Below are 25,025 nucleotides of genomic sequence, written 5' to 3' on the forward strand. Positions count from 1 at the left end.
AGCAGGAGGGGGCGGGGATGGTACATCCAAAACGTAGCATGGCTCACGCTCCAACTGGCCTCTTTCGTCTGAATAGAGATCTCTGCTTGTATGGACTTTATAGCATCTATGCTGGGCGTGAAGACAATGTCCTAGTGAATGGTGGCACTTGTGGGTGATATACTTTGATATATTATTGTGAGGGGGCATGATTGTAAACTATGAAACCATGGTTAGGCCCAAAAAGTCCCACCTCCATGGCACTCTCCACAGAAGAAAAAACTAAATGGAATTTACATAAAGACATAGGGGGACATCTATTATGGTGTGGATTGGCCATTTTTTTGCCATAGTGGGGCAAGATAAATTTTATTTACACACGCTTGTGTAGTGTGGGAGGGGGTGGAGAGGTGGCGGAAAGGGGGTGCGGGCTCTGTGTTTCACTTTCACTTCATGCGCACACTGGTGCACACAGGATTTATGTAGAGGCATTGCGCCTCTACATAAATCCACGTAGTATTGGCGCTGCAGGGACATTTTAAGCCCAGCGCAAAAGACTTAATAAATGTCCCCCACAAGTCTACTTTTAAAGGTATTTTTTGTATATGTTTTGCCCTTTAGACTAAAGCAGGTGATGCATCTGTGCCTCAAATGTTGAAAATGTTATTTTGTTTTTTAATGTTGTGTAATAAAATTGATGGCAATTACCACTATATCTATTGGCTGAGGATGTACATATGCTTTATCTTAGCTTTCATCACCATTGGGTTCTCGGACTTATTATACACAGGGGCTTTACTTTTGCTAAGAACAGCTCAGTGTTGGCTTAAAAATAATAGTATTGCCTGGCATATGAAAATCTTACCTATAAAGGGCTTTTTTAGATCTGACTAGAGACACTAATTGTACATTTGAGTCCCAAAGGCTATATCCATGTTTTCCAGGCGATCCTCGGGCTGTATCCAGACAGACTGTGGGATTCAAATGCTAATCGTTTAGCTTTGTACAATTAGAGCCTCTAGTCAAATCTAAAAAAGCCAATTATAGGTAAAATTTTCATACGCCAGGCAATACTATTAAGCCATCACAGGGCTGTTGTTAGCAAAAGTAAAGCCCCTGTGTATAATAAGTCACAGACTGCGGGATTCAAATGCCGATTGTTTAGATTCAGAGAAAGCTAAACGAATGCCGCTTCGCTTATCCCTAGATCCGGCCAAGAAGTGTATTTAAATTTAGTCTGAAAATGTTCTTTTCATTATGTGTTTAAGTGCCAGGGAGGCGGTGTCTATGTACTTACACTTTACTTTCAGCTTTATAAACAGAGTATGTATGTGAAATGTATTCTATATTGTATTCTATACTGCATTCTATATTTTGGCAGTGTGCAGTTCATGCCATGACTCCTGCCACATATAATATAGGTTTTGTGATATTTTAGAGAAATTTTAGTTATGACAGTTATTAGGGTGTGTTTACTCATCATTTTGGATACAAAGCCAGAAATGGATTTGAAAAAAATAATTGTCTTTATACATGTCTACTATATATGATACAGTATGTTTTTGGCTTTGTTCTGTATTTAAATGAAAACCATCAGTAGGTTAGAAGTATCTCGCCAGCTGATAGCTCCCTATAGGGCACGGAGCGCTGATGATGAAGGTAAGTTTCTGACCTTCATCCTTGGCCGCAGTTTCCACAATATTAAGTGTTTAATCCATTGATCTCTCACTGCTTCTGCTTTCATACAGGTCAAAGAATAATGATGGCCTTTCCTAGATTTCACATTATTTTATATAATGATTTCCTTTATAGTGCCAACACATTCTGTAGGGACATACAGAATTAGAAAACTCCTTGCAGATGTTGTCCTACTCAATACAGTTAAATATTTACCACAGTGGTTTAGTGGTTTAGCTACTGTTGATTTGATGCATGGAAATACTAGTTATTGATCACTAACATGTTACTTTCAAAGATATGTAATTTTATCTTTTCTCATTTTTTCTTTTAGTTTCCATAGGATTTTTGTTTCAATACAAACACAAGAAAACAAATTTATAGTGTTCATCATGAAACAAAGAATGCTACACAGGTGAACCAGAAGACAATATTGGGCATCAGAGCAGAGCCAGTAAGTGGATTCTGATTTGTTTCCATTAACCATGGTTGACTGCACTGAAACCTAGCCAATTACATCTTATTAAAGGGGGGAAAAGGTTTCTTTTTCATATGGTTCAATAAAGATGTTGGATAGTTTTTATGTTTGTTGTATGGTTTATAAATACCCTACAAGGGAGTTGCTAGGGGAGAGTAATGCTTTATTTTTCCTGTGGTGGTGCTGTTTGGGAAATGAAAACTTAAAGGAAAAGTCCAGCCTAGTCATTTACAAAATCTGGCACCCGGCAGGGGGGAATTTAATCAGGATTACAAACATGATCAGGAATACACCAGCTGGAACAGGCATTTTCGTGGGACATCAGCACTTGGGGGGGGGGGGGAGAATGCCTTCCGGCGGGGGTTCAGAGGCTGGTCCTGCCACTCACCGCAGGCACGGGGAGAGGTAAGTTCGTCCTCCAAATTTCCCCCTGCCAGCTGCCAGATTTTAAAAAAGGCTAGACATTTCCTTTAAGATTTGAGGCAGCTTACCGCTCCCCAGAAGGAACACATGAACATTTGGCTGTGCTGAATGTTCATGTGTATGGGGAGGACATGAGAAATAATTGAGTACCAAGCGGCAGTTATTGAAGGTATATAGGCACATTTTCCCACAGATTAGCAATGGTTGCTTATGGGCATTTTAACAAAAGGGATTTTTTTTTTATTAGTAATAAGTCAAAATCTTTATTATTTAATTACCTTTAGGTTCTTTTTTTAAGGTTATATTTGGTTTTAAAGATCAGAAACTAAAGTAGACTACGCTTTTTAGCCCCACACATTAAGGGTAGCTTCACACGTACCAACTCAGCTAGGTCCTGGCAGATCACTTTCACTACATACACACAGCGGTCTGAATGACTGCTGCGTGTATGTAATTCTGCCGGCTGCTTCACCCCTTCTGTTGCCGCCTGGCTCCCGCTCCGCTCCCACCCTGTATACATTACCTGTCCTTGCTGCACGGGGTCAGAGCGTACTGCTCTCCCGCCCGGCTAATCAGTGGCTGCGGCAGGGCAACACACTGATTGGCCGGGCGGGAGAGCAGTACTCCGGGACCCCGTGCAGCGAGGACAGGTAATGTATACAAAGCGGAGCGGGAGCCGGGCGGCAACAGAAGGGGTTAAGCAGCCGGCAGAATTACATACACGCATTGGTCGTTCAGACCGCTGCGTGTATGTAGTGAAAGTGATCTGCCAGGACCTAGCCGACTCGCAGTGTTATTAACGCTGCGAGTCGGTATGTGTGAAGCTACCTTAAACTAAACTAAGCAGACCAGATGTCCAGTGGCCTCTCAGTATATCGGAGTAGCTTTTTGAAGGTGTCCTGACATTTACAGTACCAGCAATGTACAGCCCAGACCTGGTTTGAACCCAGCTTTAAAGGGGTTGCCCGGCATTAAAGCAGTGCTCTCCTGCCCCATCCTTTGCCTTTATGTGTCTACTGGATTCCTGATGCTCACTGCTTTCTGGTCTTTGCATACAGAAAATGCACACACCTGGGCAATCTCTGGCCAAAGTAGGTTAAAGTGTAACTGTCATATTTTTTTTTATTGCAGAAATCAGTAGTATAAGCGATTTTAAGAAACTCTGTAATAGGTTTCATCAGCCAAAAAAGCCTCCTTCTGTACTCAAGAAGCAATTTCCCAGCCTCCCCCCCTGACTTCTTATCTGTGCATTATCAGGCAAACACGTCTTCATTACAGAGAAGCCAGTGAAGACGGGCTCTGCTCTCTCCATTCTATCCTTATGGAGGGGGGAGGGCCGAGGGAGATGAGGGAGCAGGAAGAGGTGACATGAAGGTCAGCTGTTTGTAGACTCTCTGGGCACCTAAAACTCTAAATTCAGGTGTCAGAAAGGTCAGTGCTTATCTATGAACTTACTGAGAGAAGATTGCAGGGTGTTGTGCTTTGCAAGACTGCTCCGTGCTCAGTCACTCCTAACAGCCCCTCCCCTCTCCATAGCCACATAATGGAGACAGAAATCCTGCTTCTTCTGCAGTGGGGGGGGGGGCTGGGAGATTGCTTTTTCAGTACAGAAGGAAACTCTTTTGGTTTATAAAACCTATTACAGAGTTTCTTAAAATCGCTTGTACTATTGATATTTAATGTTTTCAAAAAAATTACCCTGAAATGACAGTTACGCTTTAAGCCCATTTTACACTGGCTGATTATTGGCAGGGAATGTGTAGCCGATAGCACTGAATTTAAATGGCTGCACAAATGATACAGGGATCATTCGTGTGGCCCAGCCACTCGGTTGGTTGGTTGTGTTGTGTGAAGGCACTGCAAAGGAGTGCTGAATACACTAATCGGCGCTAATTTGCAGTTTCGGATTGGTAAATGTTACAGGACCCTTACCCCTGCAGACAACGATTGACTGCCTCAGCATTGACACCAGCACTAGGTGGCTGCAAGTAGCAGGAATCTGATGCGTGTCAGAATGCAATGAACAATGAGGCAGAGATATAAATAAACACTAGACATCCCCTTTAATAAATTCTGCCAGTTGAGAACAATTTCTTGAAATGGTCATAGATTTCCTATTTGTAGTGACCAATACATAGGTTTTGCTCTCCCAGTTATACAAAATAACTTGTTGGACACTCTAAGGGCCCTGTTACACAGCATGATTATCGTGCAAATTTGTATAAATGCACTACGTTCTACGTAGAGTTATGTTTATAATGTTTGTACTGTGTAGTTTCTATGTAGTAGATATGTTTTTTTTTTTGAAAATTGGGGAAAAAGGCTTAAAGCGACTCTGTACCCATAATCTAACCCCCCAAACCACTTGTACCTTCGGATAGCTTCTTTTAATCCAAGATCTGTCCTGGGGTCCGTTCGGCAGGTGATGCAGTTATTGTCCTAAAAAATACTTTTAAATTTGAAGGCCATGCCAAACGGGAGTATCTGTGCCCTTACTTTGCACCACCCCTCCGTCCTTCCTCCCCACCCTCTTCAGCATTAGGCATGCCACTGAAACATTTTCTACATGCTGAACATTGCAGAGTTCCTTAATGATCCAGCCCATGTGCCGGGCTGACACAGGTGGGGAATAGGAGACAATCTGCCTGGAGCATTCCTAATAATGAAGAGGGTGGGGAGGAGGGACAGAGAGGTTGTGCAAAGTCAGGGCACAGATACTCACGTTTGGCATGGGGCTTCAAGCTTAAAAGTATTTTAGGACAATAACTGCATCACCTGCCGAACGGACTGCAGGACAGATCTTGGATTAAAAGCAGCTACCCGAAGGTACAAGTGGTTTGGGGGGTCAGATTGTGGGTACAGAGTCACTTTAACAAAGTGTCCTTATCATTTAACAAATCATTTGACATGTCACAGAGAATTGTCAACATTGATTGGCCAGGGTCTGGGCCTCACTCCCTGGCTTGTTGTGATTTCCATCCAGTTGCAGGAGACAGGCTCAAATATATGGCCACATTTACACGTCTGTAATTTTGCAGACCTTACGGACAGTGAAGGCCTGTAATGGATTGTTTCTCAGCCCGGCATGATATATGACAAAGCCATGGCAATTCAAATGTTTTCACCGCTCCCGGCAAGATATTGATACATCATGCTGGGAAGGGGAAACTCTCCATTACAGGCCTTTACCTTCCATAAGGTCCGCAAAGTTAACGACGTGTGAATGTGTAAGCCTCCACAGGATACAGCAAAGTAACGAACGAGGAAAGCGACCCCAACACCAGTTAAAACAAAACTGGAACTGAAAACTTTAAAGGTAAAAAATAAACAACTCAAATATAACAAAATTATATACAATCAGGCTTAAAGTGTCACTGTCGTATTTTTTTTTATTTTTTTTTAAGAAATCAATAGTACAGGCGATTTTAAGAAATTTTGTAATTGGGTTTATTAGGCAAATATGGCATTATCTGCATTCAAAAAAACTTTCCCCAGGTCCCCCCTCCTCTCCTTTCTGTCATACACTGCTCATTATCAGGAAATCATGTCTTGTTGCATCAGACGTGCCTGTCTGTTCTATGGAGAGGGGAGGAGGAAGGAGATTAGTTGGCAGCAGAGAGCAGAGAACAAAGGATTAAACAGCAGGAGCTGTGTGAAAGCCACTATTTAAAGGTCAGAGAGGTCAGTGCTGACTTCAGAGGAGATAGCCCAGTGATGTAGCTGTAAATTAACTCTTTGTTGTCCTGTTTTGGTTCCTCATCTCCCTCCAACCCTCACCCCACCCCAATGAAGACAGGGGGAGAGCTTCAAACTGCTTTCTCACAATAAAAATGCATTTTTCGGCTATCAAACCCAATTACAAAGTTTCTTAAAATCGCCTGTACCATTGATTTCTGCAAAAAAATAAAAATTAAACGACATTACACAGCGTGTCACCCGGAAATATGTTGTATGAACACACACACAGTAACTTTACCTACTAGCAAACTCCGATAGGACGCCGCCATATACCTACTAATTCGCTGACAAAACAGGAACCAATACGTGGGGCTGTGTCTCATTAGCGTTTGCGGTGAAGCACAGCAGCTTATACTTTTATAAACTATTTACACTGTTTCCTAAACCACAAATAACAATATAACAAGACGAGTATGCTGTGATGTTCTTTACACAATATAATATGGTCTGTCACAGACAGTTTAACCTCTTAAGGACCCATGACGTACCGGTACGTCATGGATCACTGTCACTTAAGGACCCATGACGTACCGGTACGCGGGTCCTTAAAGAGGGCGCCGCGGACCGGCCGCATGCGATTGGGAGAGATGGCCTGCTGAAATACACTGCAGGCCATGTCTCCCTGTCGGCATGGGGGGTTGCTAGGTAGCTGAGGGGTCCAGAGCAGGTATTTGGCCATACTCACCGGATCCCGGGGTCCCGATCGGTGTCTTCCGCGTTCCGTGACGTCATCTTCTTCCGTTCGGGTCTTCGGCCTTTTCCGTTCGCCCCTCAGATGTCCTCGACTTTTTTGCCCTCTAGTGGCTGAAAAGTGCAATACACTTATCAGCAGCTATAGGGATGTTCAGCATGTAGTAAATGTTGTTTTGTTTTTTTTTTAATTTATTTTTTGTTATTTTCTGCACCCTTACGCCGCTGAGTGTTGATCTGCATCGCACGTAAGTGCGCTGCTAATCAGCAACTCCTCCTTTTTGGCGTAGGGTGTTTTTTTCTATATCCTACTTCCACAGTCTGCTGATAAGTGCTGCACATAAGTGCGGCATTTATCAGCAACACCATTTTTGGCGTAGGTTTTTTTTTTTATACTGAATGTTACAAAAAACGTAAAAAACACTACATTACACTACACTACATTGAATAAAGTTTTAAACTACACCACTACATACCCCATATACCAATCCCTATATAAAAATGGCCCCCAGGGCGTTTTCGGTGTCGGACGCATACGGTATTATTGCCTCGGACACCGAAACAGCCAGTGAGGATGAATGGGGGGATCCTTCTTTCCCCATTCATCCTCATCCTCATCATCCAGTGACGTGTCTGGGGGTAGCGTAGCGTACGCTGCCCCCCAGACACGTCTTTTCCGCCAGTACCGTCCCAATAAGAGATGACGGTATGGCGTGAAATTCTACAAACTCTGTGAGAGTACCTAGGGGTACACTTACAGATTTAGGGTACGTGCACACTGCGGAATGGCGAAGGATAACCCTTTGTGCATTCCGCAGCTGGCACCCGCCGGCGGACTGATGCAGGCGTGTGTCTCCACCCGTGTCATAGACTCCATCCTATGCATGGGCGGATTCCATCGTCCGTTCAAAGAATGAACATATTGGGCGGAGAGAGGAATCCGCCCGTGCATAGAATGGAGTCTATGAGACAGGTGGAGAAACACGCCTGCATCAGTCCGCCGGTGGGTGCCAGTTGTGGAATGCACAAAGGGTTATCCTTCGCCATTCCGCAGTGTGCACGTACCCTTAGAGTGTATGAAGGAAGGGACACCCGAATCCAGCCCCCAGATGCCCCCCCCCATCCTCGGAGTTAGTGGGAAGATCGTTCAGGAACTGATCTTCCCATTGCTGGATAAAGGCTACCACCTGTACGGGGATAACTTTTATACCAGCACCCCCTCTTCCGGTCCCTCGCTGCCCGGTCCCTAGCTTGCGGCACGATCCGAAAATATCAGAAGCAGTAATAGAGCCCTAATATTTAGCAGCCATGGAGCGGACCCAGCGCTTCTGGATATAAAGGACACCGTATCGCACCAGGACAACATTTTCCAGGTGACGTCCCCCACACTAGAAAACAGGAGACCCCAGAAGAAGTGCAGACTGTGGCGTAACAGGGGGATCAGGAAGGACACCATTTTCCAGTGTGCCACCTGTCCTGATCACCCCGGCCTCTTCATACTGGATCCCTTCAAGGCGCACCACACGTCATTGGAGTTCTACATTTTCTAAATTCTGTCCCTTATTCCTATTTCAGGGGTCACGTTGATCCGGGGATTATTCTGATTGCCATTATGGATGTGGTGTGATAATGATGGCCACTGTTGTCTGCCTTACGAGGGTTTATTGCCTTCCTCTGGATCAACACAGTTTGAATTTTATGGACTCCTGTCCTTTTCAACCTTATAAACTAATAATTGGCCTAATACCCCCAAATAAATTAGAATTGTCCCTTTTCCCCAGCTAAATAGGTATGGCCGCCATTCCCATTAGAGGATGCCATGATGCAATTACAAAGCCTCTGTGCGGCCAGGACAGTAGAAACCCCCCACAAGTGACCCCATTCTGGAAACTACACCCCATAAGGAATCTAACAAGGGGGGCAGCGGGGATATGGCCCCCTGGTGACGGCCACATTTGGGACGTGAAAATGAAAAAAAATATTTTTTTCATTTTCACGGCACATGTTCTACATATGTGCCAGTCACCAGTGGGGTCCATATGCTCACTGCACCCCTTGTTAGATTCCTTATGGGGTGTAATTTCCAGAATGGGGTCACTTGTGGGGGGTTTCTACTGTCCTGGCAGCACAGGAGCTTTGTAATTGCGACATGACCTCCATCCTCTATTCCAGCCTCTAAATGGTGCTCTGTCCCTTTGGTGGCTTGCCCTGTGCCCATATGGCACATTATGTCTACATGTGGGGTATTTTCGTACTCAGGGGAAATTACCCTACACGCTTTGTGTTTATTTTCTTTTTTAACCCCTTGTGGAAAAAATCAAGGCTAGACCAACATTTAGTGTAATTTTTTAAAAATTTATTACTCTAAATCATTGATCTTGTCTTGATTTTTTTATTTTCACAAGGGGCTAAAAAATAAAAAAAACACAATGTGTAGAGCAATTTCCCCTGAGTACGGAAATACCCCACATGTGGACATAAAGCGCCATGCGGGTGCAGGGTAAGCCTCCAAAGGGAAGGAGCGCCATTTGGTTTTTTGAGGCTGGATTTGGCTGGAATGGATTTCAAGGGGCTATGTTGCATTTAAAAGGCCCCTGTGTTGCCAAGACAGTTGAAACCCCCCACAAGTGACCCCATTATGGAAACTACACCCCTCAAGGAATGTAACAAGGGGTTTAGTGAGCATATGGACCCCACTGGTGACGGGCACAAATGTGGAACAATGTGGCGTGAAAATGAAATATTACATTTTTTACACTATAATGTTGGTCTAGCCTTGAATTTATAATTTTCACAAGGGGTTAAAAGAGAAAAAAAAAAAACACAATGTGTAGAGCAATTTCCCACGAGTCCGTAAATACTCCACATGTGGACATAAAGCGCCATGTAGGTGCAGGGCAAGCCTCCGAAGGTAAGGAACGCCATTTGGATTTTGGAGGTTGGATTTGGCTAGAATGGATGATGAACGCCATGTCGCATTTACAGAGCCCTCGTGCTGCCAAAACACTGGAAACCCCCCACAAGTGACCCCATTCTGGAAACTATACCCCTCAAGGAATCTATCAAGGGGTGCAATGAGGATATGGACCCCTTGATGACAGGCACATTTGTGCCGTGAAAGTGAAAAAAAGAAAATTGTCACTTTCACGTCACATTTTTCCACATTTGTGCCCGTCACCAATGGGGTCCATATGCTTACTGCACCCCTTGTTAGATTCCTTAAGGGGTGTAGTTTCCATAATGGGGTCACTTGTGGGGGGTTTCCAGTGTTTTGGCAGCAAGAGGGCTCTGTAAATGAAACGTGGCCCTTGAAATCCATTCCAGTGAAATCCAGCTTCCAAAAGCCAATTGGCGCTCCTTCCCTTTGGACGCTCGTGCTGCGCCCGCTTGGCACTTTATGTCCACATGTGGGGTATTTCCGTACTCGGGAGAAACTGCGCTACATGTTTTGTGGTTTTTTTTCCTTTTATCCCTTTGTGAAAATGAAAAATTGAAGGCTAGAACGTTTTAGTGTAAAAAATACTTTTGTCTTTTTTCACGCCATATTGTTCGGAAAATCTGTGAAGCACCTGTGGGGTCCAGATGCTCACCTCACCCCTTGTTACCTTCCTTGAGGGGTGTAGTTTTCTAAATGGTGTCCCTTTAGGGGTGTTTTTTCGGTTTTGGCACCCCAGAGCCTCTGCCAACCTGAAGTGGGACAGTCAGAAATGACCAAATATAACGGAGCCATTGAAATTCACTAGGCTCTCCTTTATATCTTGTGGTTGCGTCAAATAGCGCAATAGGGCCACATATGGGGTATTTCTATAAACTGCAGAAACGGGGCAATCAATATGGGGGTGCATTTCTCTGGTAATAGGTTTATAATTATGAAAAATATTGGATTACAATAAACACACTTAGATTAAATACACACTTAGCTTTTATTTCTGTGACTCCCCTAAAGGGTTAAAAAAACTTTCTGGATGTGCTTTTGCAGAGTTTTGGGGTGCAGTTTCTGAAATGGGGTGCTTTGTGGGGCTTTCTAACATACAGTCCCCTCAAATACACTTTAATCCTGAACAGGTCCCTAAAAATATCTGATTTTGAAATTTTACAGAAAATTTGGAAATTTGCTGCTAATGTTTTACGCTTTCTATTGTCTAAAAAAAATGAAATATAGTTTAATAAATGCCGCCAACATAAAGTAGACATGTTGCTAATGCTATTTAATATATAATTTATGTGGTATAACCATTTTCTGTATAAGCAGAAAAGTTTTAAAGTTGGAAAAATGCATTTTTTCACAATTTTTCACATTATTTTGGTTTTTTTCATAAAGATTTGTTATAAGTATCGACTCCAATTTACAAGAAATGTGAAGTACAATATGTCACGAGAAAACAATCTCAGAATCAGCCGGATAGGTAAAAGCATCCCGAAGTTATTAATGAATAAAGTGACACAGGTCATATTCATAAAATTTGCTCCGGTCCTTAAGGCCATTTCAGGCCCGGTCCTTAAGGGGTTAATCAGGGCTACTATCTACAGGCCCAATATCTGTCCTAGAAAGTTAAACAAGCATGTTTACTGATCCGGGTCTACTTTAGACAGTTATTGAATGAGGGGGCCCCTCTTGCCAAAGTTCTGTAGCAAAGATGGCGGTTGTTTCTTTTCACAACAGGATTTGACACAGCTCCTATGCTGCCTCAGGGAATCACCCAACAGGACCCAGTCACAGACCAGTATAACTGCTCTCCAATACAGTTGGGGGATCCCAGAAGATACACCCTTCACATAGATGGGGTCAGGTCTTAGTCTGCATCCACACCAATGGCCGCTGAGGGGGCTGGGCCTATGCGGCGGTGATGTCACTGATGGGGTGGGGCTAAGTGGCGCTAGGGGCGGAGCAATGTGGCACATAAGTAGCGAGGCCCCGCCCACATATACCAATTCACAGGTGATAAAAACTACTTTTTACCAGAACAAGCACCATGAGGTGTGATATTAAATAAGTAATGAAAGCTGTAACATTTACCCTTTACACCTGTGGAGTGCAGTCAAAATGCAAATAGGGTGTGACAGTGTCACTTCAAGGCTATGTTCCCACACAGTATTTTGGTCAGTGTTTTGCAACCAAAACCAGGAGTAGATTGAAACCACAGAAAGGCTATGTTCTCACCTTGTTGAAATTTATTGGATGACCGTCATTTAATGGCAAATAACAGCCGTTATTTCAACACAATGGCCATTGTTTTAAAAAACATTGTTTTTATTTTCCACTCCTGGCTTTAGTTGTAAAATACTGACCAAAATACGGAGCAAAAATACTGTGTGGGAACATAGCCTAAGTCTATAAGGACTGTTTTTTGCAACTGGATGGAGATTGCAGTGAGCGAGGGAGTATTGTGCACCAGGGCCGTTTCTAGTGGCGGACGAGCCGGGCGACCACACAGGGCACCGACAGCTAGGGGGCGCTGGTGGCTTCCTCTCCCCCCTCCCCCGGACCTCACCTATTGGCGCGCTCCCCCGCACCGCCACCCCATCATCTGCCCCTCGCCGCCACCCCGCCCGCCAGGGTCGGGCGCCCCCCGGGCCGGTCCCTTCAGGGGTGTCAAGGAGCCGCGGCCGCCGGCCGACCTGTTTGGCGGTGGACATGTGACGTGATGACGTCACATGTCAGCCGCTGACGAGAGGAGTGAAGTCCGGGCGCTGCGGGGCTACAGCGGTGAGCTTCCTGGACGGTGTGTGGCAGGCTGCCTGTGCCGGAAGCTCACTCTACTTGCAAGCTCAGCTGCCAGACGCTGGGAGATGCTGCTGCAGGATCCAGGACAGGTGAGTGTATTTTTTTCTCTAATAAATGCTGCAAAGTGGGGGCTACAAAGGGGCCCATACTATGGAAGGCTACACAAGGGGGGAGGGCTATACTATAGGGGGCTGCTCGGGGAGAGGGCTATACTATGGAGGGCTCCTTGGGGGAAGGGCTATACTATGGGGGGCTACTTGGGGGGAGGGCTATACTATGGGGGGCTACTTGGGGGGAGATGGGGGGCTACTTGGGTAGAGGGCTATACTATGGGGGGCTACTTGGGGGGCGGCCTATAATATGGGGGGCTACTTGGGGGGAGGGCTATACTATGGGGGCTACTCGGAGAGAGGGCTATACTATGGGGGGCTACTTGGGGGAGGGCTATACTATGGGGGGCTACTTGGGGGAGGGCTATACTATGGGGGCTACTTGGGGGGAGGGCTATACTATGGGGGCTACTCGGGGGGAGGGCTATACTATGGGGGCTACTCGGGGGGGAAGGCTATACTATGGCGGTTACTCGGGGGGAGGGCTATACTTTGGGGGTCTACACGGTTCTTACTATGGGGGGGAGCACAGGTGGGATTATTACTATGGGGGGGAGCACAGGTGGGATTATTACTATGGGGGGAGAACAGGTGGGATTATTACTATGGGGGGGGCACAGGGAGGATTATTACTATATGGGGCACAGCAGGGGATCCTACATACAGGGAGCAACCCACATACCTACTGACTTCACTGCACATGACACAAAAAAGGGGAAGTTGTTGTAAAAGTGCGGAGCGTAAGCTGTTTGTCTGGCAAGAGATGAACTGTTGCTGCAAGAAATCATCATGGTGGTCTGAGCCAGAAGGAGAGGAAAAGGAAAGTGACGCCTCAGATAAAAGAAGACGTCACCTGTGAGTCACTGAATTACAGCTGTGCACCTCTTCTGGTTCTTTTTAATGAATGGAAGGAGTTTTAACACCCAGGCTCGGACCTTTCTAACATGTTTCTGTGGTCCATGATACAATATGATTGTTTAAAAAAGGGAACTCTTGTCATGACATCAGTATGAACAGAGTAGTTATAAAGTAAGTATTCATGTGTTCATCAGTCCACCAAAAAAGGGAATAATGGTGTATATCATTAATATATTTGTCGCATCTAATAACTTCTATTACAAAAAAATCTCTATTAATCCTCCTCCATTATTTTTATTGTAAAGACCAATAAGTTTTGACATAGCAGCCCCTTTATCTGGTCGACTAGACGCTGCCATGTATGGTTGGCCCAGAACCTCTTGATGTTTCACTGAGAACTGGGCCGATCCCATCTCACAGAGTTCTTGCTTTAATATGAGTAAAATATTTTGTATAGAAATCCAAAAAGTCCATGGGCAACTAATATAATTACAAAAATTGTGTGTAACAATTTTTACCTTTACTTTGCTTTCTACAACCACTCTGTCTGACCTCTGTCTCCCTCTTTGCATTGTATTTTACTTTGTATAATCTTTTACAGATGTTCTGTAACTCCATATAACCTCTCCCTATAACTTCCTCTATTGTTCCTCTGTCACATACAAATACAAAGCCTTTACATAGAGACACATGACATGAACACAAAGCTTAGGGAGGGGACAGGATGCTGCTGTGGTCCCAGCACTTACAGGGTTAACGCCCTTTACCTCTTCCTGTCTGTGTCAGTTTTGGGACTACAATCGTCCAATCAGGAAACGCCTCAACATCACATGGCATATGACAGGAGTTGTGTTGGGCACACAGCACCAGCTTTCTGAGTACTCCTGGAGTCTGCCCCCCCAAGTGGGGTTGCAGGGGTGAGCAAAATATCAAATCTCCTAAGGTGCTTGACAGAGGTGCCAACACCATTAACAACGGGCAAGAGCAACCCATACTCAGGATGTTTTCAAGGAAGAAGCGGGAGCTGATGAAAACTCCGTCCTTATCAAAGAAAAGCAGAGCAGGAAGCCCAGCACCACAAAGCGTGAGTCTTCCTACACCTCTTCCTCTATATCTGTCATACCTAGCATGGCTGTCACATTATTTGCATGAATTACATTTGAAAAATAAATTTAAATTCTATTTAAAAAATGTTATTGATTTTTTTGTGCTTTCTGCACATCTATATTACCAGTTTCTACATCTCCAATAGAATCCTCTTTTTTAATTTTGGTTTTGTAATTAATAAAGCGCAAACAAAATGCTGCTGCATACTACCGCTCTATTGCTTGGGTCACTTCATCATTGCTTGCTTACTTTCACTGTATCTGCCTTAGCTAACTAACGTAGGACAGTGAATTTCACTTCCGTGTCTGCTTCCACCAAAAGGCAGTCACATGTCTGATTGAACATGACTATGTTTAACAACCTGTTAAAGACCTACATTTGTCTCCTCTTTGTTGTACTTTTTTTTAACTTACCTAAAATGTGTCAGTAAAAATCAGTAATACAAGGGGTCCAGGCATTGGTTGCTGGAAGTAGTACTACAGTTAAGCTGTCTACTATACAAAGAGTATGAAAGTAGCCGATTCTGACTGTTTTGAACAATTATTGTTTAAAAATGGTAGATATAAAAGCAAGATGGCTGGTGACCAACTACTATGTGGCCAAAAAGGGAATTGTCAGGTTGTATGTTTATTCACTTAGTTGTTGGCTTTGTATACTTTTTTTATGGAGTCTTGCATGGACTACATCAATTCATATGCCAGATTGACAGTCACCTCAAGGAGATACACTACCCCTTCAGTACCTAGTTGCTGGCAGAAACTGTAAGTGCATGGTATGATCCGTTAAGGACAATCATTTCCTAGCTTGTGCAAGTGCATTCTGTGTTTTTTGTTTTTTTTTTGTTTCTTGTTACTTGTCTCTGATTTGTCAGTTTAGTCTGGGTTCACACTACGTTTTTGCAATATTTTTTTTTTTGCATTTTGATCCTTTTTTTTTTTACAATGGAAGTGAATGGAAAAAAAATCAATTTTTCCATCCGTTTTTTGCAAAAACAGATGAAAAAAATGGATTGTAAAAAACGTAGCGTGAACCCAGCCTGAGTCTGGACATTTTGACGTCCTCAGGTGTTAGGCTAGTTTTAACCAGTGAAACCTCAGAGCCAGGGGCGTAGCTAGGGGTTCAGCCTAGGGGGGGCGAGAGAGTCTCAGTGGGCCCCCAACCGATTATGTTACCCATAGGGAACCTCAATAGATGACAATGCTTTCCGAATAATAAAGGGTATTTTCTACTTCATTATTCATAGTGAACAGGGACTAAGACCAGTGGAAAAGACTTTCTACATTTCACATATATAACTATGTAAAAATTACAGGGGTTATCCAGGATTGAAAAACGTAGCTGCCTTTTTCTAGAAACAGCGCCACTCTCCTCCAAAGCTTGGATGTGGTAGTGCAGCTTAGTTCCACTAAAAGACAATGGAACCAAGTTGTAATACCACAAACAACATAGAGGAAGCTGTGGCGCTGTTTCTGTTTTCTAATTAGCAATCCATCCACTCTATCTCTTTATCTCATATCTATCTGTCTAATATCTATTGGGCAGCATGAGGACTACACCATAGCTGATGGTCAGTGACACCTAAACGCTATACGCGCAGTACCAATAGAGTAAATGTATAGTACAAATGCTGGGTAATAACAATAAATAGTCCCATGCAGTCTAAGGCAACTATACTAAATAACCGACATACAAAAAAGCCAGACTACTGCAACATAACTAAATGGAATAATGACTTTACTAATTCATAAAAACAGTACATGACGATACATTAAATATATAGGAGAAATCAGCCATGATAGTAATGGTGTACAGGGTATATGAGAGCAGACAATTTATGCCTCCATGTAGTATTTAGACCCAATTTTAGCCCTCATATAGTTCGTAGGGTTCCTCTGTGCTCTCATATAGTAAAAAGGCCACATCTATACCCTAACACGGTAGATTATCCTCCCTTGTTCCTCCATAGATAGACCCTCCCTGTGCACCCCCATATAGTAGTCAGGCCCCTCTGTACCTTCATATTGAAATGCAGCTTCTCTGTGCACCCATATAGCAGTTAGGCCTCTGTGCCCCAATATAGTTATTATTTCCCTCTGTTTCTTTGTAGTAGTAGTCAGGACCCTCTGTGCCCTCATATAGAAGTTATACTCCCCTCTGTGCATCTATCTAGTATTTAGACCTCTCTGTACAGGCAATCCCCCCCCCCCCCAAAGGTAGTATCCTTCATATATGCATCCCCTCCAGCACCATCTCATGTAGGTAATCCCCCTGGTATGTATTCCCCATGCAGCCACCCCCTTCCCCAGCAGTAATCTCCTTGGTAATCCTCCTGGTGGTTAGACACCCCCATTACTGTGAGTAGACTGCACCTCCAGATTAGTTACCCCCTCTTCAGTTAGCCAGCACATTCCATCCCCCATAGATGACATCCTTCCCAGAAGTTAGCCCCATTCACATCAATAGGTCTCCTTCTTTATAACTAAGGGGAAAAAAGCCATACTTACCTCTGTGAGCGCACGAGTGACATCACCCATGTCCCTCAGCTCTAAGGGAGGGAACGGCCTCTTGTGGTCACAACAGTGATTGGCAGGGTGGAGAGCCAATGCTCTCCTCACCTTGTCAATCACCCTGCTGCATTCAACTGTATGTTCTCCTAGCATAGAAGCGCATACAGCTAAATGGTCAGACACAACATTCGGTAGCCGGTTGGGCCCCCCAGGAGCATTGGTTGCTGGCCAGGGGCCACCTACAGCCAATAGACATTTGTTAAGTCTGTCTGCAGCATTAACTGGCAAAATCTTCAGTGGGCCCCCTGCCTGTGTGGGCACGGGAGCAGCCGCCCCCTCTGCCCCCACCAAATTACGCTACTGCCCAGAGCAGATCCATGGTACCTGACAAAAACCATGATCCATGGAAACCTGTTTTAAAATGTGTTTTATACAGTATACGTTGGGTCGCTGGGGATATATCTTGATGCAATTTATTCAGAGCCAGTGTTCTACACATGCCCTGACCTATGAAGGAACTATGCTGAAATAATTCTGGATGTAATGTTAAAGGGGTAGTGCGGTGTGCACCATTTATTCACTAAATAACACACATTACAAAGTTATACAACTTTGTAATGTGTGTTATTTAAGTGAATGGCCCCCTTCCCCGTGTTCCCCCCACTACCCCCCGCACTACCCCTTTAAGTATGTCTTGATATACAGATTTATTTGCAAAGTTCATTATTCTCTTTTGTATACAGACCTTCCAGTTGTCATGGACTTTACACAACATATATTTCACAACGTATGTGTGAAGGGTAAAGGGAGGGAGGCTCACTGTGTTTGCGTGACAACAGTTATGTGTGTATTATATTATACATAACATATATTGCCTTTATATGTGTCTTTGTTTCTTTTTATGCTACAGTATCGAAAGTACATATACAGGAGATACTTAGAAGATAATAGAGAATGCTTAGAAGTTAATATAGTGCAGATTGCATATGTACTATAGCTGTTACTTCACAACATATAGTAAAGTGAATATGAAGACAATAATAACAGATGCCTTATGTTATACATACCATAATTGTTTATATATGTCTAATTTTACCTACTCCTCCATCTAGGAAGTGCCACGAAAAGATGTCATTGATTCTGCTGATGGATCCAGTGGTCCTGTACTCAGTAGTCCTCTACCATGTGGAACCCTAAAGAGACCAACAAGTTTAAGTCGTCATGCTAGTGCTGCAGGAATCCCTTTGTCTTCTCCCAGAACTAAGGCTAGTAAACCCGCAGGAGCCCCAAGTCCTCCTGAGAGTGGCGAAGGACCCTTTACTGAAGTAGAGGATATCTCACAGCTTCTTGGAGATGTAGCAAGGTTTGCTGAACGGCTTGAAAAGCTACGAGATGTGGTACTGACAGACGGTAAGTGATATTGTGGTTGATTACATAAGTATCTCCTTTGACAAGGCATAATTTAAAAAAAAATGCATTGGAGAAAAATGTAATCTGAGGCTGTGTCTTTCTGCCACAAATAATTCTAGGTTATGTGGGAATGCTAGGGGAGGTGAATAAAGGTCAACTTATACATAACACAAATGCTTTGTACCAATCTCCTCTTGAATGCTTACAGAAAATCTCCACTTTTAACCTCAGGCAAACATATGAAATCACCACATAACCTAGCCTACATTATAGGTGTGTTCTGGTTTCACTCATCATAACCTGCTTTCAAGAAAACATTTCTCAATCATTTTGATATCGCTGTCTGCAGACAGTAGCTATGGTCATTTCATCAGGGTTGCCAATGAAATCCACACTTTTTACAGACTGACCATAAATTTATAAATGGTTAGCAACCCTGAACTACATAAGGCATTATTCAATACCCAGGCATTGTATAGGGAGATGCCACCTGATAACATCTTTCAGAACAAATTGGGTAAAGGATGATTAAGGGCAGATACAGATCTAAAGCCCCTATTACCGGGGCGATATTGAGTCAGCACTCCTTTGCTCCTCGTTCCCTGCTTCCTAGTTTCAACATGTTGAAAGACAAATGACTAATAGAGCAACAATTTGCTGCCATCGCTTTGTGGAATAGGAGTGGCAGCAGACCTCTGCTATTTTCTGTGGGCTGCCCGGCCGATCTAGCGATCCCCCGGGCAGCCCCCTTGCAGCTCCCCGACGCCCTTCCCCCTCCCCCTCCCAACCTCTTTGCGGCTTCCCCGGCTCTCACTGTCTAGTTTGCTTCTCAATATCAACCCGTGTAATATGGGCTTTAAGGTACAATAGAGGCTATACACTAGGCCTTTGATGTGGTATTTATATAACATTTTGCCTGACATTATTAAAGGGAACCTCTTCTCACTTTCATGCTGCCTAAACCATGAATCATTGAGGCAGTCCCTTCTCCTAGACACACTAGGCCTGATTGATAGATCTTTCTCTTTTCTCTATTTTGGGTATAGGGAGATCTAGCAATCTAGACAACAATCACTAGTAATGTGAAACATCCTAGTTTTAAGAGCAGATTGTGTTTCTTTAACAATAGCAGGGTTTAAATGGGGATTAGGCAGGTTGAGCACCAAGGGTACAAAAATATAAATTCAACATTTTGTAGTAGCATATTACTCTCTTTTCTTGCTTTTATTGTGCAATGATTTGATAATTGTTGCTGGTACCTTAGGGAGTATTGCGTCTTTCTGTAATTGAGTACTATGGCTGGTACTCAATAGGGTACCCTTGAAGTTTCTGGTGGCTGATACTTAGGGAAGGAGCAATGAGTGTTGGAGTCTTAGAATCGGAATGGGGTCACTGTAGCTAGCATTTTCTGGAAGGGAGTTTGCCATAATTCTTAGGGGTACACTGCACTTTTAGAAAGGCATCATTGGGACATTGTGCTATGTGGTTAGAACCTAAGATTACTGTGGCTTAAGGCACCATTACACTAAATGATTATTGGCCTTACTTGGCCGATTACCGACTGTTCTGGTTGATAATCGTTTAGTGTAATAGGATACGTTGAAAGGGATCTATCAATATGTTGAAAGACTCCGATTTTTGCAGTGATGGTCTGCAGCAAGCGGGGAACAAGGGGTAAGAGAGCGCTGAACTGACAGGTCTTCCCCGGATTAATGTGCCCTTTAATATGGCCCATACACTATGATTGCAGGCTTGCCATCAGCACCAAAAGTACTTTCCCAAACCCTGCTTAACAGATGTACTCAGATGTATCACAAAATGTGATATCTGAATTTTGTCTCGCACAGATAACATCCAATCATGGCTCATTTAGAGAAATGAAAGCTGAACTTTGATTGGTTGCCACCTGTCTGATTCATTTTTGTCACTGTTTCTGCTGAAGAGGACCTGAAGAGGCTCCCGACCCCGCTAGAGCCCCTCATACTTACTTGATCGCGCCAAGATCAGTCGGACACTCATAGAGAATGAATGGAGCGTAGGACTCACCATTCATTCTATATGAGCGTCGGACTCGCGGGGATATCTCCGTCCCGGGACCGGCCAAAGAAGTATGAGGAGCTCTAGCGGGGGTTATTGTTCATAGAAAAAGCTTATTCAGCTGATAATCGGCTGTGTAAAAGTGTCAGCAATCAGCCGATGAGTGGGAAAACGCTGACTTGTGGAATGACTGCATCTTTTTAGCAGACGGTCGCAGATCTCTCCATGTGAAAAGACCCTTAAGGTCCCCATAACCTTTTCATTTCCTCGGCTGCAGCGAGCAGGGAAGGAGGAGCAAGCGAGCGCTGATCTAACAGGTCGGCGCTCGCTTGCTCATTACCATTGTCCTGTGTAATATGGCCTTAAAGTGACACTGTCACCCCCTTTTTGCATTTTGACTGCTCTCCACAGGTGTAAAGGGTAAATGTTACAGCTTTCATTACTTATTTTATATCACATCTCATGGTGCTTGTTCTGGTAAAAAGTCGTTTTTATCACCTGTGGATTGGTATATGTGGGCGGGGCCTTGCGGCCTTTGTGACACATCGCTCCGCCCCTAGCACAACTTAGCCCCGCCCAATCCATGATGTAATCGCCACATAGGCCCCGCCCCCTCAGCAGCCATTTGAAGGGCCAGTATAAAGCTCTAGGCCCCACCCCCCTAGATTGTCCCACACCAATGACCGCTGAGGGGACGGGGCCTATGCGGCGAGGACGTCATGGATGGGGCAGGGCTAAGTAGCGCTAGGGGCGGAGCAATGTGGCACAAAGACCGCTAGGCCCCGCCCACATATACCAATCCACAGGTGATAAAAACGACTTTTTACTAGAACAAGCACCATGAGGTGCGATATAAATTAAGTAATGAAACCTGTAACATTTACCCTTTACACCCGGGAGAGCAGTCAAAATGCAAATAGGGGGTGACAGTGTCACTTTAAGGTGTGTGATGTTTAGTAGCTCTATCCGAGATGCAATGCTTGCGATTTGCACCTGTGCCCCTCTCACCTTGGAAGGTATATTTCTGAGATGGCAAGAGAGGAAGTGAAGCGCCCCCCACCACCACCACTACCTTTTTACCCTTTTTACAAGAATGAATAAAACAACGGTCACTATAAGCTTGCCGTTTTTTTCCATCGGGCATAAAAATGTCCCCGCAGTGCCGATGGTTCGCACGTTTTTGTAGAGGAGCACTTCCTCTACATAAATCCTGTGTGCGCACAGAGGGCTCAGAGCTTGTGTAGGTTTCCTTGTCATTTTGAATAAATTCTGCGGACATAGAGCCTGTTCTGCAACCTTCCCACCTCCTCCCTGCCCCCTTGGCGCAACGGTTGTAAAATAGCTAGATGCAAAAATGTTTTCAGAAAATCTGCCACATTGACGCTTGCTTGCAGAGCCTATTACATGACTTATAATAATCATGTGGCCAGGGCTCCATGAATATCACTTTCCTTTATGAGCTGTAAGCCACATATCTCCTACTACAAGCAGTGATGTGCGAATGACAGTGTATTATTTTTGCCAGGTTTAAAGTGAGCAAAGGGCCAGGAAGCAAGTTTGCTTTGTCTGCTGATCCCTGGCTCTATTTGACACACTGTGTATTAGGGGTGGGCCTCAAGAGGGCAGAGGTTTTGTCAGGCAAACTTCTATTAACTTTCTCTGAGTACCATCTGAATAGTAGGAAGTTTTTTTTTTCTCGAAGACAGTTGAGAAAAATGCTTCATGGTTGTTGTTTTTTTGTTTGTTTTCTACGAAGTTTTGTGAACCAAAGCCAGTGGATCCACTCTCTTTATAATTCCTATTCCATTTGTGTCCAGGTCTGGCTCAAGCAGCTACATGAAAAAATGCCACAAAAACTGTGTGTAGTGTAGCTCTCAAGTTCAGTTTAAAGTTTGCCTTAGGGTGCGTTCACACCTACAGGATCCGCAGCAGATCTGCAGCAGATCCGCAGCAGATCCGCAGCAGATTTGATGGTGCAGATTTGATGCTATGTTTAGTTAATTAAATGAAATCAGCTGCGGATCCTGTAAGTGTGAACGTACCCTTAAAGTGCATCTGTCTCCCCGTGACCCCTTACCAACTGGCACCACTACTGGATAGATATCAGTAAAAGCGTTTAGAACATAACATAAATTTGTTGACTGTGTCTGTTTTTATTTTCATAAACCACTTTTATTTGGTGAATAGTACTTTGGTGTGATTAGTGCCAAAGAGGTGGGACCTAGGAGTTGGCATACAGCACAGTGAGGTACAGTGGTACTAGTGCCCTGGAAACCATAGGCCCCACCTCTTTAACAGCATTCAGGGCCCAAATAAAGGTGTTTTTTCATGTGAATAAAAACACACACATACGAAATTTGCCTTGCATTTTAACTCAGTTGCAAAAAGAGAAAAATAAAACAGAGGGGTGCTCCCTAGCGCACCATCATCAAATGAGAAAGAGAATTGAATGCTATTAAGTGAATCAGCTCACCTGAAATTGTTGTGCTTATACACACGCACAACATTGTTATTTCCAACACCGTTATAGACCGCAAATGGTCAGGGCAAGCTGTCAGATGCTGGGTTAAAGTGCTATACATCTCCTCAGATCAGACCACTTCTCGTAGTGAATTGCAAATTCAATCAAGATAGAGCCCATTCATCATCATCATCATCGTCCCAGCACTAGCTCCATGGACCACAACAGCCGATAATCCTCCACTCAATTGAGTTCACAAACAGCAGTACAAACCACAGTACAGACAATGCCCTTCTCAGGTCTCTATCACTCTTAAGACCTGAGGAAGGCACAAGTACTGCGTCGAACCGCATTGTCTGCATTGTGGTTTGTACTGCTGTTTATGAACTTAAGTGGAGGATTATCGGCTGTTGTGGTCCATTGAGCTAGCGCTGGGATGACGATGATGATGATGATGATGATGAATGGGCTCCATCTTGATTCATTTTGCAATCCAACAGTTGTATGTTAATATATACAGATTTACAGGAGTTATCTAAAACAAATAGTCATGTATGTAGCAGTGCCAGGCTAGAAAAGGGATGACTGTAATGTCCTTCATTAGCATTGTGTTAAAAAATGTCTGTTTCCATGAATTCTACTGTCTGTGTGACTGCTATTACAAGCCCTTTTTTTTTTCATAAGCTTTACTTGTTTCAGGTTAAGACAAATATATACACAGCATATATTTGGTAACGCATGCTGGGTCTGTTTCATATTTGAAGGCCTTTCATATAGGACCACACATGGAGTGCTCTGGAAGACTTCAGTAGAACACAGCTAGTAGGCAGCAGTATGACACTAGAAGGTGAAGACAAATACTGAGATGGGCAGGTTTGTTATACAGTACATGGTATAAGGGGGGCAGCTTCCTGAGGAAGACAGATTCTCATCTGACTCGTTTCCTGTTTACTCAGTTATCAACTGACTGGGGAGGAGAGAAATTCTAGAAGTTTGTAGCAATGGATAGCTAGCGTCATAGGTCTTAGGAACTTGATGTTTGTGGGTTATGAATAGTTAATGTGTGTGCTACTCACGCTCATCATAAATCATGTGTCTTGTAATGACCCAGCACTATAATATGAACAACCGACGAACTGCATAAAATTCTTCTGTTTTTTAGCATACAATGGTACGATTAAATGGAATGTGTCATCAGAAAATTACCTATTGTTTAAATCAAGTTTTTATCTTAAGCAGATTTTTATGGATTTTTTTTGTGTGTGTGGGGGGGTTCTGATTTTTCATTTCACTATCTATATTATCAAATACTTCTTAAATCTTGCAGTTTTCTCTCCACTAGGCTTAAAGGGTTATTCCCCCTAAAATCATTTTTGCATTAATACATTGTCCACCTGTATCTTTCCAATATCAATTTATTATGGATTCTGCACAGTTTTGCTGTTATCTAGGTGCATTCACCCCCACTGGACATATATAAACATCAAAACTCAGTCCACTCTGACACTGCTCCCTGCTCTGGGCCCCCACCCTCCGTGGCGTGACAACGAGGGTTGGGTTAGCACCTCTAACCCCGCCCACTGAAGTGAAGGAGGACACTGAGGCACTGACAGCTGCCGCTGATCACTGCCTCCCTCTCTGACAGCAACCCCCCCAGGTCACCCACACTGTGTGCCCCCCCGGAGCTCACCTGAGGCCGCCAGCACTGTGTGTTGTGTGTCAAGATTTTATTATTTTTGACTACAAAAGTTTTAAGAGGAAACTGCTACTTTTTTTACTTCATTTATTGGAAAGATCAATCTAACCTCCATGTATTAGTAGCATA

At 43.8% G+C, this 25,025-nt stretch overlaps 1 protein-coding gene across 2 annotated transcripts in view; it reads left to right on the forward strand.

Moving 5' to 3' along the window:
* Nucleotides 1-25,025, forward strand: part of ARHGAP45 (Rho GTPase activating protein 45) — a 121,074-nt gene that overhangs the window by 47,633 nt on the left and 48,416 nt on the right. For both annotated transcript variants that reach the window (XM_069962399.1, XM_069962400.1), the window contains exons 3-5: nucleotides 1,991-2,110; nucleotides 14,465-14,762; nucleotides 18,405-18,702. In XM_069962399.1, the coding sequence (XP_069818500.1) occupies nucleotides 14,679-14,762; nucleotides 18,405-18,702 (382 nt within the window). In that variant the 5' untranslated portion in view covers nucleotides 1,991-2,110; nucleotides 14,465-14,678. The remainder of the gene's footprint in view (nucleotides 1-1,990; nucleotides 2,111-14,464; nucleotides 14,763-18,404; nucleotides 18,703-25,025) is intronic.

This window comes from Dendropsophus ebraccatus, chromosome 3, assembly GCF_027789765.1.
Source record: "Dendropsophus ebraccatus isolate aDenEbr1 chromosome 3, aDenEbr1.pat, whole genome shotgun sequence".
NCBI classification, from domain to species: domain Eukaryota; kingdom Metazoa; phylum Chordata; class Amphibia; order Anura; family Hylidae; genus Dendropsophus; species Dendropsophus ebraccatus.